The 15,302-nt window shown below is 35.6% G+C and overlaps 2 protein-coding genes across 2 annotated transcripts; both read left to right on the top strand.

The window, feature by feature from the left end:
• Nucleotides 1-8,782: 8,782 nt before the first annotated feature.
• On the top strand, nucleotides 8,783-10,905 carry LOC112035299 (uncharacterized). Its single transcript, XM_024068127.2, has one exon. It carries the CDS (start codon nucleotides 9,162-9,164, stop codon nucleotides 10,725-10,727), a length of 1,566 nt encoding a protein of 521 aa, XP_023923895.2. The 5' UTR covers nucleotides 8,783-9,161; the 3' UTR covers nucleotides 10,728-10,905.
• A 1,967-nt stretch (nucleotides 10,906-12,872) lies between these two features.
• On the top strand, nucleotides 12,873-15,017 carry LOC136067467 (uncharacterized). The gene has a single exon (XM_065773374.1). It carries the CDS (start codon nucleotides 13,274-13,276, stop codon nucleotides 14,837-14,839), a length of 1,566 nt encoding a protein of 521 aa, XP_065629446.1. The 5' UTR covers nucleotides 12,873-13,273; the 3' UTR covers nucleotides 14,840-15,017.
• Nucleotides 15,018-15,302: the final 285 nt, after the last annotated feature.

Raw genomic sequence — 15,302 nt, 5'->3', positions numbered from 1 at the left:
GACTTCATTTTTAATACAGTAATTCAATTATTGGAATTTACTGCAGTTGAGGCAGCAGTGCACCTCGTCATCAATTACGCTAGAATGTAATTAAGGCTGCGTTTGTTTTGGCGTAAAATCATTTTCTGAAATAATTTTACACTCTACGTGTGTTTGGTTGTGCATGGAAAATAAAATTTTCCAGAAATTAATTTCCTTTGACCTTGTGTTTTATGGCTTTGACCCAGAAATTAGTTTACATTTCTATTTCACTTCAAACAATTTTGGGTCTTAGACACGTAGAGAGAGAGAGAGAGAGAGAGAGAGAGAGAGAGAGAGAGAGAGAGAGAGAGAGAGAGAGAGAGAGAGAGAGAGAGAGAGAGAGAGAGAGAGATACCGATCGCACCCCAGCACCGGCGCCGCCATCTAGATCGCACCCCAGCACTAGTGCCGCCATCTAGATCATCTCCACCCAAGACCGATCCACCCAAACCGATCTCATCGGCGCCGACATTACCAATCTCGTTCTCGTTCTTAACCCAGTGCTCATCGGCGCTGCCAATCTTGTCGTCTCGATCTCATCGCACCAATGATCTCGTCGTCTCGATCTCGTCGCCCAGACCAATATCGTCACCCAGACCGATCTCCTCCCTTTCTCAGTTTGACCGAATTGTGGAGTTTAACCGAATGTTGTTGTTTGATTTTTGTTTTTTAAGTTTATATATTGAAATTTTCTATTATAAAATTTGTTTGGTAGTTGAATAGCTTAATGCTCTGTGTTTCCATCTGTAGCAAGCAATACGCCAATACGTGACTGACTGCTTTCACAACTCACAAGAGTTGGATTGATTTTGTCCAAAATACCTGCCGTTTTGGCCTTTCTCCAAAGGGCACCGTGGGTATTTCGTGTGCCAAAAGTAAATAACGGCTACTTCGGCGTGGGGTGCGCCCATCGAATCCGTGTCTGTCTGTGGCTGTGCCATGCGGGCATTTCCCAAAAAGCTCGTGCCTTGACCGACTGATCCGGTGACATTTTCCTATGAAACTTTTCTTTCTTTTTTTGGAGAAAATATGTTATAAGAATAAAAAAAAAAAAACAAACAAAACTTGATGGTGCAAGAAAAACACCAAGTTCAATCACTCGTCCTTATGGTCGTCCATAGCAATGTTCAGAGCAGAAAGCGAGTCTTTAATACATTCGTCCCTCCATTACCACCATTTTTCTCCTTCTACACGCTCGTCCATTGAAGGACGAGCGGGCTGTGAACCTCGTCCTTCAATAGTGACGGACGAGGTGAATTAATAAAGAGCTAGACCTCGTCCTTCATTAGTGACGGACGAGGTGAATTCACAAAGGGCTAGACTAAGCACACTTCCAACCAAAAGTTGTATCGCTCGAATCTCAACGCAGTTCCTGAAGAGGTGACCTTTGTGACAGTTAAGGAAGTTACCCTCTGAATCCTCCAAACTCTACGACGATTAAGAGAAGTAACTGTTTTCTAACGCTATATAAAGGCCTTTCTGTGCAGAGGTAAGGGGACTTTTTCTTTTTGGTAGAGAATTTTAGAGAAGTATTGAGGGCTCTTCTCTCCTTCAATTTTCTAACTTTACCCTCGGAGAATTAAAAGCCGGCTTCCACCGGTCTTCTCTGCTGATTTCCTTTGTTTTCTCAGGACTCACTCTACTAGATCAAGAACATCCGGAGATTTTCCAGCCCATTGATTCCTCAGAATTCCTTTGAATATATCAAAACTTATTATTTTTTTAGTAAATTATTTTAGAAAAATTTTTATAAAATATTTACTAATTTTCTTTCTTACAGTTATTTAATTTCCTATAAAATTTTTTAAAAATAGATGATTCATTAACTAGACTTCTAGACCCATGTTATAATAACAAAAAACTTTTTTTTTTAAAAAGTAAATTATAAATCGCTATTTTTTTCTACAATTTAATTTAGTCATCTAACGCTACAATCTTGTTTAATTTAGTACCTCATTAGTTCCCATCAAAAGTTAGCCAATTAAAACTCCCAAAATAATGTAATTTTATATTGAACAAAATTGAAAGTTAGCGAAACAATTATGACCATGACAAATGGAATGAGTAAATTGAACGAAATTGAAATTTGAAATTTAAAATTTACACACATATGCACTTAGATTAAGTTAGAGTAGAATTTCTATTTGAATGAATGAGAGTGAAGTCAGAGTACTAAATTAATTTTTATACAAAGTTAAAGAATGTAATTTGTAATTTAAAATGTAACTAATGTAAAATATATTGAAATGAAAAAAAAATATATTGAAATGAGGAGTTTTAGCAAAAAAAAAATTAAACTAATCCAATATGAAGAAGGGCATGTTATTACTTAGGTTCTAGATTTAAAATACTAATAAATGGGTTATTTTGAGAAAGTTCTAATACAATTTTTACAAAAATTTTTTTTAAAAAAGTAATAAAATAGTTTTTTTTGTTCATAAAAAGTTTTTAAAAATAGTTATTAAACTAAAGCTCTTAAGGCACTTGTTAACTTTTCTCAATTACATAGATTTAGGGTGGGGAAAAAGAATAAATGAAGACCTACTTTTGCTTCTTATGCATGTTATAGTAAATATTTTAGAAAGCAGCTGCAAAATAATGCAAATAATGACCATAATTCACATTTATGATTTATCTCGTTTATTGGTCTGTATCATCCCCACTGTCAAGTACACCAGAAAAAGAGGGGTAGAATATTAATGTCATTCGAGACTAATGTGATAAAAAGAAAGACAATTTCATAAAAATAAAATAAAATAAAAAAAGACAATGACTTCTTTCTCTTTTTTTTCTTTTTTTTTGGGGTCAAAAATAAGACAATGACTTCATTGAATATTATTTATGGCGTACTCGTGGAGTTTTAGGTATAGCAGGTCACCAACTTAGGTTCCGCAGTTCGCACTAATAAATAAAGAGTATTTATGCACTGTACTGTAGAGAATTGGCTTCTTTGCTCTAGAACTTATTGTGATTATGATTGGTAGCCGATTTTAGTAATGTATTGCAACAATTATCCAAACTGACAGTTAATGCTAAAGGTGTATTGTAGTTGGTAGCACATTTTAGTAATGTATTGCAACAATTATCCAAAATCCGGATTTCTTTTTTATTATTGTAAAAATGTCCAAACAAATTGTTAATAATACAATGGTCATTAAATCTACCAATTGGACACTACACATAATTTGTTTGTTGATGGGTAGTTAAAAATCGTTTCATCGTCTATATAAGTCATCCACAATAGCAAAGCTCATCTAAAGATGAATTTCATAAGGAAAAGAGGAAGAAGTAGCTAACACTGAAGAGCAAGGTTGTCTAAAGAAAATAGGTCATCTACACCACAAGAAGGTCTAAGTGATCTGCAAACACTTAGTAAATTTTAAAGTATTTTCTACAAACCCGAACAATTGGACTACGATCCACTATTTCGATTTCGAGACGTGAGGTGGATTCTCTGAAATTCACTTCACTTTCCCCACTAAACCTACACATCTCTCATGATATTAGTAGAGCCTAAAAAATAGACCCACTCTAAAACTCTTTATAAAAGGAATTGAGCCTCACCAGATTAAAGTACGTTTTACTATTCATCCACTCACTATACTTGAGTTCTAAAGAAAAATTTGACTTATTCGTCGGAGAGTCATTGGCCAGTTCAGCCCGGTCACCTTCGATAGTTTTTTTTTTTTTTTTTTTTTCTTTTCAGATCATTCATCCACCGTTGAAGCCCGAAGCATTCAGCCTACTGATTTCACACATCAGCAATGTGCTTTTTAACTTTGTCTTGTGAATATCATTTTTTTTTATTATAAAAGTTTATCATAAGTGCCTTTGTAGTAATATCACTTAAATACAATACTCTTGTTAATGCTGTAATACATTTAAGTATATTGCTAAAAGAAAAATATTACTCGTTGAGACGGATCTTGAAGACCCAACACGTCCTAGTTCGCTCGTTGATTAGATCCACATGATAGTTAACCCCTCCGACCAACCTAAAGGAAAGTGTCGTTGGTGCCTATTGCCATAAGCTTGACCACATATCCTGGTTTGGCCACCAGCCACGAATTATATATAGTATCCGATCAATATTGATGGTCAACTTGGTTAGAGTCAAGTTTGAGCTTGGTGGTGCCCTAGCAGCTATAGGTAGGGCAATCACTAATAAATTTTTTTTTTTTTGGTCTAAATTGCAAACTACACCTCTAAAGTTTGGAGGCGTTTGAATTTTATACCTTGAAATTTCAAAATTTGAATTTTATCTCTTGAAGTTAGAGAGTGTTTGGATTTTACAGTTTAAATCCTGAAATTTCAGAATTTGGACTTTATCCCCTAAAGTTTGAGAGTATTTTGATTATACACTCCCAAATTTTGAAATTTCAAGGTGCAAAATCTAAATATTCCTAAACTTTAAGCAGTAAAATCAAAACACCTCTAAACTTAAGGGGTAAAATCTAAATTCAAAAACATCAGGGTGTAAAATCCAATTACTCCCAAACTTCGGTAGATAAAATTCAAATTCTGAAACTTTAAAGTGTAAAATCCAAATATCCCCAAACTTCAAGGGATAAAATCCAAATTTTAAAATTTCAAAGTATAAAATCCAAACACCCCTAAACTTTAAGAGTATAGTTCACAATTTAGCCTACTTTTTTATAGAATCAATCACAAATACACTCGCCCAAAAAGGGACACCAGCAAAAATATATTGCCTCTCATCACCAATTGTCTGTTACATTAAATGTTACTTGATAGGAGCTGCCTCTTTGCTGAGGACAGCAACCCATCCTCACATTCTCTCAACCAACTTAAGGGACAACAACATGCCAATCGTATTCCTAAATTTGGGGAAGGTTCCTAATCCTATCAACTTAGTTTCGTAAATACCCTCTAATTTACATATAGATGTAGCACAAAAACACTATTAAAACTCTGTTATCCCTATTAGTAGATCTATAGAGTAATGAGTAGGTTTCATTCTCCTTCCATAACAGCTGCTTGATTTAGTGCATTGCGACCACTAAGTATGACTCCAATCAAAGTCATTGCTACAATTCCATAACATCTAAAACCAAACCCCCCCCCCCCCTCCCTTGATTCAATTGGTACAAAAACATTACAAACTAATACATTACCAATCACAAAAATATAATTCTAGCAGGATAAATATGTAAAAAAAAAAAAAACTGCTAGTTGAATTCTATTTTCAATGTTTTTATCTAAAAAAGTGCTTTTAATATGCCAATAATGTTTTCAACTCTTTCAATTGCCCATTGCCCCCGCCCCCCATCCCCNAAAATATAATAAATAGTTGAGGAAAGATGTGTAAATAAAAGTTTGGATAAATGAAACATTTAAAAATGAATATACTTCACTAAAAATAAAAAATAAAAGTTTAGATATGCCCACAAATTTGGGACTGAATTCAGTACTGATAATATAAAAAATATATATATGGATTTTAACTTAGCATTAATGATGTGGGGGGAAAAGCCTAGTTTAATGTAGTGGCCCTAGAACCCCATGCGAAGATTACTGTGCGTCCGAAGAGAGGGAGAGGTAAGGGCAAGGCCCATCTGGAAGAAGGACCCCCAGAAAGAAAAGTGATTACAATCCGAAGAGATCGCCTTCTGTCCGAAGAGATTATATTCCTCTGACGTGAATAGTATGGATCAATTGAACGTATAAAAGGTCAAAATGATCTTCCGAAGACTTCTCCTGATTAAGATAAGCTCTGAGTATACTTGGAGACGATAAGGATGAAAAAATATCTAAAGAGAAAGCTGCTACCACCGTATTTAATGCTCTGCAGCAACTTTTTTGGCCGCATTTATGTGGAGAAGACCCCCTGAACAGTGTAACCTCACCTACCGCCACTCACACAAAGCTAAAAGAAATGCTTGACATGACATATACTCAAGTAGGCACACGGATGAGGTACAAGTGGACGATGGAGATGAGGAGAAGAGAGGATATATAAAGGAAGGAGGCTCCTGAGAAAAGGGGGAAGAAAGAAAAAAGAAAATCTTACTGTAATTTTAAGAATTGTAACCGCTATATGATCAATGATATGCCTCTTCGGGAACAAAGTCATTCCATTTTTTTATGAGTAACTTCATGTTGGTTTATGCTTGAGGGTTGTGATTAATTGTTGTCGATTTCATAATCAACCTAGCTCTTTCACCCATTCTCTACAAATTCATTGTTCTGGGCTTGGGCCACAAATCCTAACCCTACAAATGAAAAATTATTTTACTAAACGCATAATACTCATCACATCCCTATTATATTTTTTTTTGCTGATTGGAAAATGTAGTAATTTCAAATTATAATGAATGCAAATTATTAATTTTACCCAACAAAATAGAAATTCAATTGGGAAGAACTGGTTTAAAAACCAACACACCAGATTTTGGTTCAATAAAACCGTGCACCAGTTCAGTCCGGTAAAATACCCCAAAACAGTGAAAACTAAAACATCAAAAAAGGTTAAGGCAAGAAGAGAAAAGGTTTTGCCCCCGTTGGTTTATTCACATGAGGAAGAAAAAAGGCAAAACTTGGACAAAACCCGTTACAATTGTGACATGTTGTCAAAGTAGAATGTGTGGCGATCTTAACAAGTTCAGTGCTCTAGCCAAGTCCAAAGAAAACATGTCTTATAAATACTTAAATTATGACGTTCAAGTGAGTATTATTAATAATTTCAACAATATGACTTAATTTGAAAAACTTGTAAAAAAAAATAAAATTTATGATATTTTAGATATTAAAATTGAAGATCCCAAAAAAAAAAATCCTTAAATAATTATTGACAGAATATATGCCCCGGTCCCCACGCTGAACGCGAGTCACGGTCCTGACTCCTATCAGGCTCAAATGGAATTTGCATGATGGCAATCTTAATATTTATAAAATAAAATAATCCACTTTTATATATATTCCCTTTCTACACAACTCTATCTGCTCCTTCCTTTTCTCAGTTAATACGCGTGGTACAAAAATATTACAAACTAATATATTACCAATCACAAAAATATAATTTAAGTCATATTGTTGAAATTATTAATAATACTCACTTGAACGTCATAATTTAAGTAATTTATAAGACATGTTTTCTTTGGACTTGGCTAGAGCACTGAACTTGTTAAGATCGCCACACATATCTACTTTTGACAACATGTCACAATTGTAACAGGTTTTGTCCAAGTCTTGCCCTTTTTCTTCCTCATGGTTTTATAAACCGGACCGGGGGCAAAACCCTTTTTTCTCGGCTTAACCTTGTTTTTGATTAGTTTTCACTGGTTTTGGGGTATTTTAACCGGACTGAACTAGTGCACGGTTTTCAATTGAACCAAACAAATCGGTTAGTTTGGTTTTTAAAGCCACGTTCTTCCCAATTGAATTTCTATTTTGTTAGGTAAAATTTAATAATTTGCATTCATTATAATTTGAAATTACTACATTTTCCAATCAGCAAAAAAAAATCATAGGGATGTGATGAGTATTATGCGTTTGTAAGTGAAATAATTTTTCATCAATACTTAGTTAAATCCATATATTTTTTTTATATTATTAGTACTGAATTCAATCCCAAAATTGTGGGCATATCTAAACTTCTTCATTTTTTTTTTAGTGAAATATAGAAAAAGAATACTTCATTTTTAAATGTTTCATTTATCCAAACTTTTATTTACACATCTTTCCTCAACTATTTATTATATTTTTTTAAGAGAAAATTCTGATTTATTGATGAGAGTTATCTACTTATCTTCAATGCTAAAATTTAGCCACCTACAACACATCCATAACAATATTTAAAAATAAAAAAAAATAAAAAAATAAAAACTTAAATTCAGGATTTGACAATTACATTTAAAACCAAGAAACTCTACGTACATTTTTTTTTTTATGGAATAACATTTTTGATGGAAGTAAAAATGGATGTGGGTTTTTTTGAGAAAAATGGACATGGCTGTGTTATGTGTTTATGATAGTCCTCAAATGTAGTCACTTAGTATAGATCCATAACAAAACAAAGTACAAAATTTTAATAGTTTTTATTTATTTTGTTGCAGTAAAAGGCTCGCATTTTTTTTTGTGTTAGGTTTTTCTGTTACTGTATTATTTATTTTTGTTAAAGGAAAGGCTCCAAGACCAATGTTTCTTTATTTTTTAGTGTTTTTATTTTTTATTTTTTTAATGGCAGTTATAAATTTTTGTTTAATCCTAAAATGCAGTTTTTTAATATTCAAATGTAATCAGTTGTAAAAGGAAAAAAAAAAAAGATTAAAGATAAAAAAAAAAAAAAAAAAAAAAGAAAGAGGGTAATTGAAAGAGTTGAAACGTTATTGGCATATTAAAAGCACTTTTTTAGAAGTAAAACGTAGAAAATAGAATTTAACTTTTTTTTTTTACGTATTTATCTTATTAGTTGAAAATTTTGTAAAAAAATAAATTAATGATATTTTAGATATTAAAATTGAAGATACCAAATAAATAAATAAATAAATAAATCCATAAATAATAGTATTGACAGAATAATATATGCCCCAGTCCGGCAGTCCCCACGCTGAACGCGAGTCACGGTCCTGATGAGGCAACGGCCAACTAACCCATCAGGCTCAAGTGGCATTCGCATGATGGCAATCTTAATATTTATAAAATAAAATAATTCACTTTTATATATATTCCCTTTCTACACAACTCCATCCGCTCCTTCCTTTTCTCACTTGTCAATACGCGTGGTAACCGGGTAATCCGGTCACTCCCCCCGCGTGTCTTTATTGTTTATCGTCTATGACTTTCCTATTCACTCCCCACTTTCAATAAAACTAAAACCCCTCGAGAAAAAAAACTCTGTCTCTGCAAAGCTTCCAAACAGCAATGGCCTCACCCCCATAATCGGAACTTTCGCCTCCAAAATATAAACCATGCATTCCCGTTTTACCCTTCGTTTTCCTCTCTATTTCCCAATCTGCACTCTCCTATCTTCTCGCACAACATCCTTAATCGGAGCTAACCACACTTCCGCTCGTTTCTGCTCTCGCTAGCAACAACAACAACAACAACTCCTTTTTTTTTCTCTCTCTCTCTAACAATCTAATTTTTCATTCACAAAAAAAGTGTGCATATTTCTAACCATGGACTCGACCTCATCCAAGCCGAGCTTCCTGAGAAACCTTTTTTTACGCTTACTCTTATTCGGACTTTTCATCATAGCCGTCCGATTCACCTACGTCGTAACCGTCACAGGCGAATCGTGCACCGTTGGTGACTTCTGTTTCTTCTCGTTACCTGAATCTTTCAATTTCGTCATCACAACGAGTACGAGTCCAGAAGCTTCCTCGGCTATTTCGGTCAGACCATCCAACGGTGGTGTTCGCGACCTCTACACCAGCAAAGATTGGATCAAGGCCGTCCATTTCTACTCCTCTATTTTCCAAGATCTTATCGCCCACGGTTACCTCTCACCGGACTCGAAGTCGTTAACCGTAGAGACCCGAACCGGACAGGAAGTCTACGCTTTGAGACAAATCGGAGTCGAGGACTCGATCGGTATTTTTAAAAAAGCCTCGGGTTCTTTGGTAATTAAAGCGCCACAGAACCGAATCCCGTTCGACAACAACACGTTTGACTTCGTTTTCATCGGCGAGGGAAAACTCGACAACGCGCCTCGGCCGTTGGATCTGTCTTCCGAGATCGTGCGGACAGTAAAGCCCGGAGGCTACGTGGTGGCCCACATAGTCCCCACAAAAGATACGTATAGTTTCAATTCTTTCCTTGAGCTTTTCAATTCTTGCAAATTGATCAAATCTCATCAAATTGAAGGTTTGGATTCAAAGTCTTCGATGCCTTTTATACACGAAGTCGTTTTGAGAAAAGAGGTTGAGAATGTTGTTAAATTTAAGAAAATTAGTGGCAATTCGGTAAATAAGTGTTTTGTTCCTGGGCATAAACTGGAATTGGTTAAGAAAGCAGAGCCGTTGATTTCGACGGAGCCGATGAAACCGTGGATTACGTTGAAGAGGAACATACAGAACATAAAGTATTTAACATCAATGGCTGATATTAGGTTTAAGAATAGGTATGTTTATGTTGATGTTGGGGCTAGGAGTTATGGTTCTAGTATAGGAAGTTGGTTTAAGAAGCAATACCCTAAACAAAACAAGACATTCGATGTGTATGCAATTGAAGCCGATAAGGCGTTTCACGAAGAGTATAGGTTGAAGAAGAAAAAGGTTACATTGTTGCCATACGCGGCGTGGGTGAGGAATGAGAGTTTGATGTTTGAAATTAATAGAGACCCGGGTAAGGAAGTCGAGGAGGATGATAAGGCGAAACGAGGAATGGGGAGAATTCAACCTGGGAAGAATTCGGGTGGTGGTGGTGGTGGTGGTAGTAAGAGGGAGGTGAATGAGATTCAGGGGTTTGATTTTGCAGAGTGGTTGAAGAGCACGGTGACGGAGAGGGATTTTGTGGTGATGAAAATGGATGTGGAAGGAACAGAATTCGATTTGATTCCAAGGTTGTTTGAGACCGGGGCGATATGTTTGATTGATGAGATATTTCTTGAGTGTCATTACAATAGGTGGCAAAGGTGTTGCCCCGGTGAGAGGAGTGCAAAGTATGAGAAAAGTTATGGACAATGCTTGGACTTGTTTAGGTCTCTCAGGGAAAGTGGGGTTCTTGTTCATCAATGGTGGTAACAAATCATACAGATGATATCTTCTTGAAACTTTTTTTTTTCTTTTTTGAAATTTTTTGTTATTTTACAGTTACAAATGTTGTTAGTTCTTGTAATTTTGTTGGGCAATTGAATTCTGAGATTTTACTTTTGATGCAAGGGATTGGAGCTGAAAATGAAATTTCATTTGTTACAATGTCTTTCATCGGTCTCTCAATAAATCACTATTTAGGATTAGCTACTGTTTAAGTAAAGTTTAGTTTATAAACAAAAAACAGAAAAAGAAAAAAAAAAGTAAAGCTTAAATTTTTTCTTGTTTTACAACTAAAATGTTGTTGGTTCTTGAATCTGTTGGGCAATTGTATCCTCAGAATTACTTTTGATGTAAGGGTTTGTAGCAGAAAATGAAAATTTTCGTATGTTCAGTGTCTTTCATTGGCCTTAATAGTCACTTTTAAGGAACTTTAGATGTTGCATAAGTAAAGCTGAACAGAATTTCTAAGTGCTTTTAGCTTTAACTTTGGTTTAAATTTCCATGTAACTACCATTTTGATACGCTTTTCCCCACCTAGAATAACTTTTTAAGAATACTGGTTACTGTGTTAATGTTACTCCTTATGTTCTAGGAAGTGGTATTGAAGTATCATTATACCGTTGATGAGACTAATTATTGATGCTGTTTTTGAGGTTTGCTCATCTAGAAACCGGTAATCCTATTCAAATTCATTTTGGTGGAATATGGAACTTGATTTGCAGGGAATATGTGGGTTGTTTTGGTGACCTTCCTAAACTGGTTACATCTACACTGCTCATAGAAAAAACTTAGTGATAAGAATATTCTTATGCAGGGTATTCAGCATGTTATCCTTATTCAGAATATTCTTTCTTCTTTTTGGTTAAATTATAGCTGAAGATTCAGTGTAAATACAAGCTGCAAGTCGGCAACCCCTTAACCTTATATGTGACATTGAGTCTAATTCTTGCTATGGGGTTGCAGCTTGTTGCATTTTCAATTTTCCACTGAAGCGAGTGCCGAAATTAATTAGGCTGTCTGTGATACTGCAGAATCTAGTAGTTGTACAAACTAAAAAGTACAAACATACCAAAGTTAAAAAGCTATGTACATGAGGTTAAAATGATCAACAATCTTATTTGCAGCAGCTTTCAAGAAAGTTCAAATTCAACTATGATGGAGTTTGTTGATAGTCTATCAATCACGATTTCTTGGCTTAAAGTAACATCTGAATGTAAAAATTACATATTTACAATAGTAAGTATGAGTTTATGAGCACAATAAGTCTAGAAACACAATAATTTTCAACTGTTGAAATGAAATGTTGTGATTATAATGTTTTAATAACAACTTATCACATCAAACATTACAAAAAAGACAAATATTTTGAGTGTCTTCATCACTCGAATGAGCATAATCAAGTCAAGGTAAAGGAAAGATCCTTTCCTGCCAAAGAAAGATAACTAAAGCAAGGCATCGAGCTGTCGATAGCAACATTGTGCTGGGTCTTAATATCTTGGTGTAATGGCAACAATATGAGGTTCAAAATTGGAACTTTATCCTGATCTGTGTCGTTTGCTTAACAACTTTAGCTGGACTAAAAATAGACGTTAAGAGATGCTTGAATGGGAAAATTAATGTTCGTTGGTTCTGTTATAGCCTATGGGCGCAAAAGACAAAAGCCCGTGATATGTCTAAGGCACCCATTGACTTGGGAAGGAAAACTGGGGCTGTAAAAAAGGTAATTGAAAGAGTTGAAACGTTATTGGCATATTAAAAGCACTTTTTTAGAAGTAAAACATAGAAAATAGAATTTAACTTTTTTTTTTACGTATTTATCTTATTAGTTGAAAATTTTGTAAAAAAATAAATTAATGATATTTTAGATATTAAAATTGAAGATACCAAATAAATAAATAAATAAATAAATCCATAAATAATAGTATTGACAGAATAATATATGCCCCAGTCCGGCAGTCCCCACGCTGAACGCGAGTCACGGTCCTGATGAGGCAACGGCCAACTAACCCATCAGGCTCAAGTGGCATTCGCATGATGGCAATCTTAATATTTATAAAATAAAATAATTCACTTTTATATATATTCCCTTTCTACACAACTCCATCCGCTCCTTCCTTTTCTCACTTGTCAATACGCGTGGTAACCGGGTAATCCGGTCACTCCCCCCGCGTGTCTTTATTGTTTATCGTCTATGACTTTCCTATTCACTCCCCACTTTCAATAAAACTAAAACCCCTCGAGAAAAAAACTCAGTCTCTGCAAAGCTTCCAAACAGCAATGGCCTCACCCCCATAATCGGAACTTTCGCCTCCAAAATATAAACCATGCATTCCCGTTTTACCCTTCGTTTTCCTCTCTATTTCCCAATCTGCACTCTCCTATCTTCTCGCACAACATCCTTAATCGGAGCTAACCACACTTCCGCTCGTTTCTGCTCTCGCTAGCAACAACAACAACAACAACTCCTTTTTTTTTCTCTCTCTCTCTAACAATCTAATTTTTCATTCACAAAAAAAGTGTGCATATTTCTAACCATGGACTCGACCTCATCCAAGCCGAGCTTCCTGAGAAACCTTTTTTTACGCTTACTCTTATTCGGACTTTTCATCATAGCCGTCCGATTCACCTACGTCGTAACCGTCACAGGCGAATCGTGCACCGTTGGTGACTTCTGTTTCTTCTCGTTACCTGAATCTTTCAATTTCGTCATCACAACGAGTACGAGTCCAGAAGCTTCCTCGGCTATTTCGGTCAGACCATCCAACGGTGGTGTTCGCGACCTCTACACCAGCAAAGATTGGATCAAGGCCGTCCATTTCTACTCCTCTATTTTCCAAGATCTTATCGCCCACGGTTACCTCTCACCGGCCTCGAAGTCGTTAACCGTAGAGACCCGAACCGGACAGGAAGTCTACGCTTTGAGACAAATCGGAGTCGAGGACTCGATCGGTATTTTTAAAAAAGCCTCGGGTTCTTTGGTAATTAAAGCGCCACAGAACCGAATCCCGTTCGACAACAACACGTTTGACTTCGTTTTCATCGGCGAGGGAAAACTCGACAACGCGCCTCGGCCGTTGGATCTGTCTTCCGAGATCGTGCGGACAGTAAAGCCCGGAGGCTACGTGGTGGCCCACATAGTCCCCACAAAAGATACGTATAGTTTCAATTCTTTCCTTGAGCTTTTCAATTCTTGCAAATTGATCAAATCTCATCAAATTGAAGGTTTGGATTCAAAGTCTTCGATGCCTTTTATACACGAAGTCGTTTTGAGAAAAGAGGTTGAGAATGTTGTTAAATTTAAGAAAATTAGTGGCAATTCGGTAAATAAGTGTTTTGTTCCTGGGCATAAACTGGAATTGGTTAAGAAAGCAGAGCCGTTGATTTCGACGGAGCCGATGAAACCGTGGATTACGTTGAAGAGGAACATACAGAACATAAAGTATTTAACATCAATGGCTGATATTAGGTTTAAGAATAGGTATGTTTATGTTGATGTTGGTGCTAGGAGTTATGGTTCTAGTATAGGAAGTTGGTTTAAGAAGCAATACCCTAAACAAAACAAGACATTCGATGTATATGCAATTGAAGCCGATAAGGCGTTTCACGAAGAGTATAGGTTGAAGAAGAAAAAGGTTACATTGTTGCCATACGCGGCGTGGGTGAGGAATGAGAGTTTGATGTTTGAAATTAATAGAGACCCGGGTAAGGAAGTCGAGGAGGATGATAAGGCGAAACGAGGAATGGGGAGAATTCAACCTGGGAAGAATTCGGGTGGTGGTGGTGGTGGTGGTAGTAAGAGGGAGGTGAATGAGATTCAGGGGTTTGATTTTGCAGAGTGGTTGAAGAGCACGGTGACGGAGAGGGATTTTGTGGTGATGAAAATGGATGTGGAAGGAACAGAATTCGATTTGATTCCAAGGTTGTTTGAGACCGGGGCGATATGTTTGATTGATGAGATATTTCTTGAGTGTCATTACAATAGGTGGCAAAGGTGTTGCCCCGGTGAGAGGAGTGCAAAGTATGAGAAAAGTTATGGACAATGCTTGGACTTGTTTAGGTCTCTCAGGGAAAGTGGGGTTCTTGTTCATCAATGGTGGTAACAAATCATACAGATGATATCTTCTTGAAACTTTTTTTTTTCTTTTTTGAAATTTTTTGTTATTTTACAGTTACAAATGTTGTTAGTTCTTGTAATTTTGTTGGGCAATTGAATTCTGAGATTTTACTTTTGATGCAAGGGATTGGAGCTGAAAATGAAATTTCATTTGTTACAATGTCTTTCATCGGTCTCTCAATAAATCACTATTTAGGATTAGCTACTGTTTAAGTAAAGTTTAGTTTATAAACAAAAAACAGAAAAAGAAAAAAAAAAGTAAAGCTTAAATTTTTTCTTGTTTTACAACTAAAATGTTGTTGGTTCTTGAATCTGTTGGGCAATTGTATCCTCAGAATTACTTTTGATGTAAGGGTTTGTAGCAGAAAATGAAAATTTTCGTATGTTCAGTGTCTTTCATTGGCCTTAATAGTCACTTTTAAGGAACTTTAGATGTTGCATAAGTAAAG

This window comes from Quercus suber, unplaced genomic scaffold (genome assembly GCF_002906115.3).
Source record: "Quercus suber isolate HL8 unplaced genomic scaffold, Cork oak 2.0 scaffold_74, whole genome shotgun sequence".
Lineage (NCBI taxonomy): Eukaryota > Viridiplantae > Streptophyta > Magnoliopsida > Fagales > Fagaceae > Quercus > Quercus suber.
Note: the sequence above shows the minus strand (reverse complement) of the source record. Positions and strands in the feature narration are given on the sequence as shown.

What these genes read in the sequence shown, in the direction of transcription:
- LOC112035299 (XM_024068127.2), top strand. Translation starts at nt 9,162, where the DNA reads ATGGACTCGACCTCATCCAAGCCGAGCTTCCTGAGAAACCTTTTTTTA.
- LOC136067467 (XM_065773374.1), top strand. Translation starts at nt 13,274, where the DNA reads ATGGACTCGACCTCATCCAAGCCGAGCTTCCTGAGAAACCTTTTTTTA.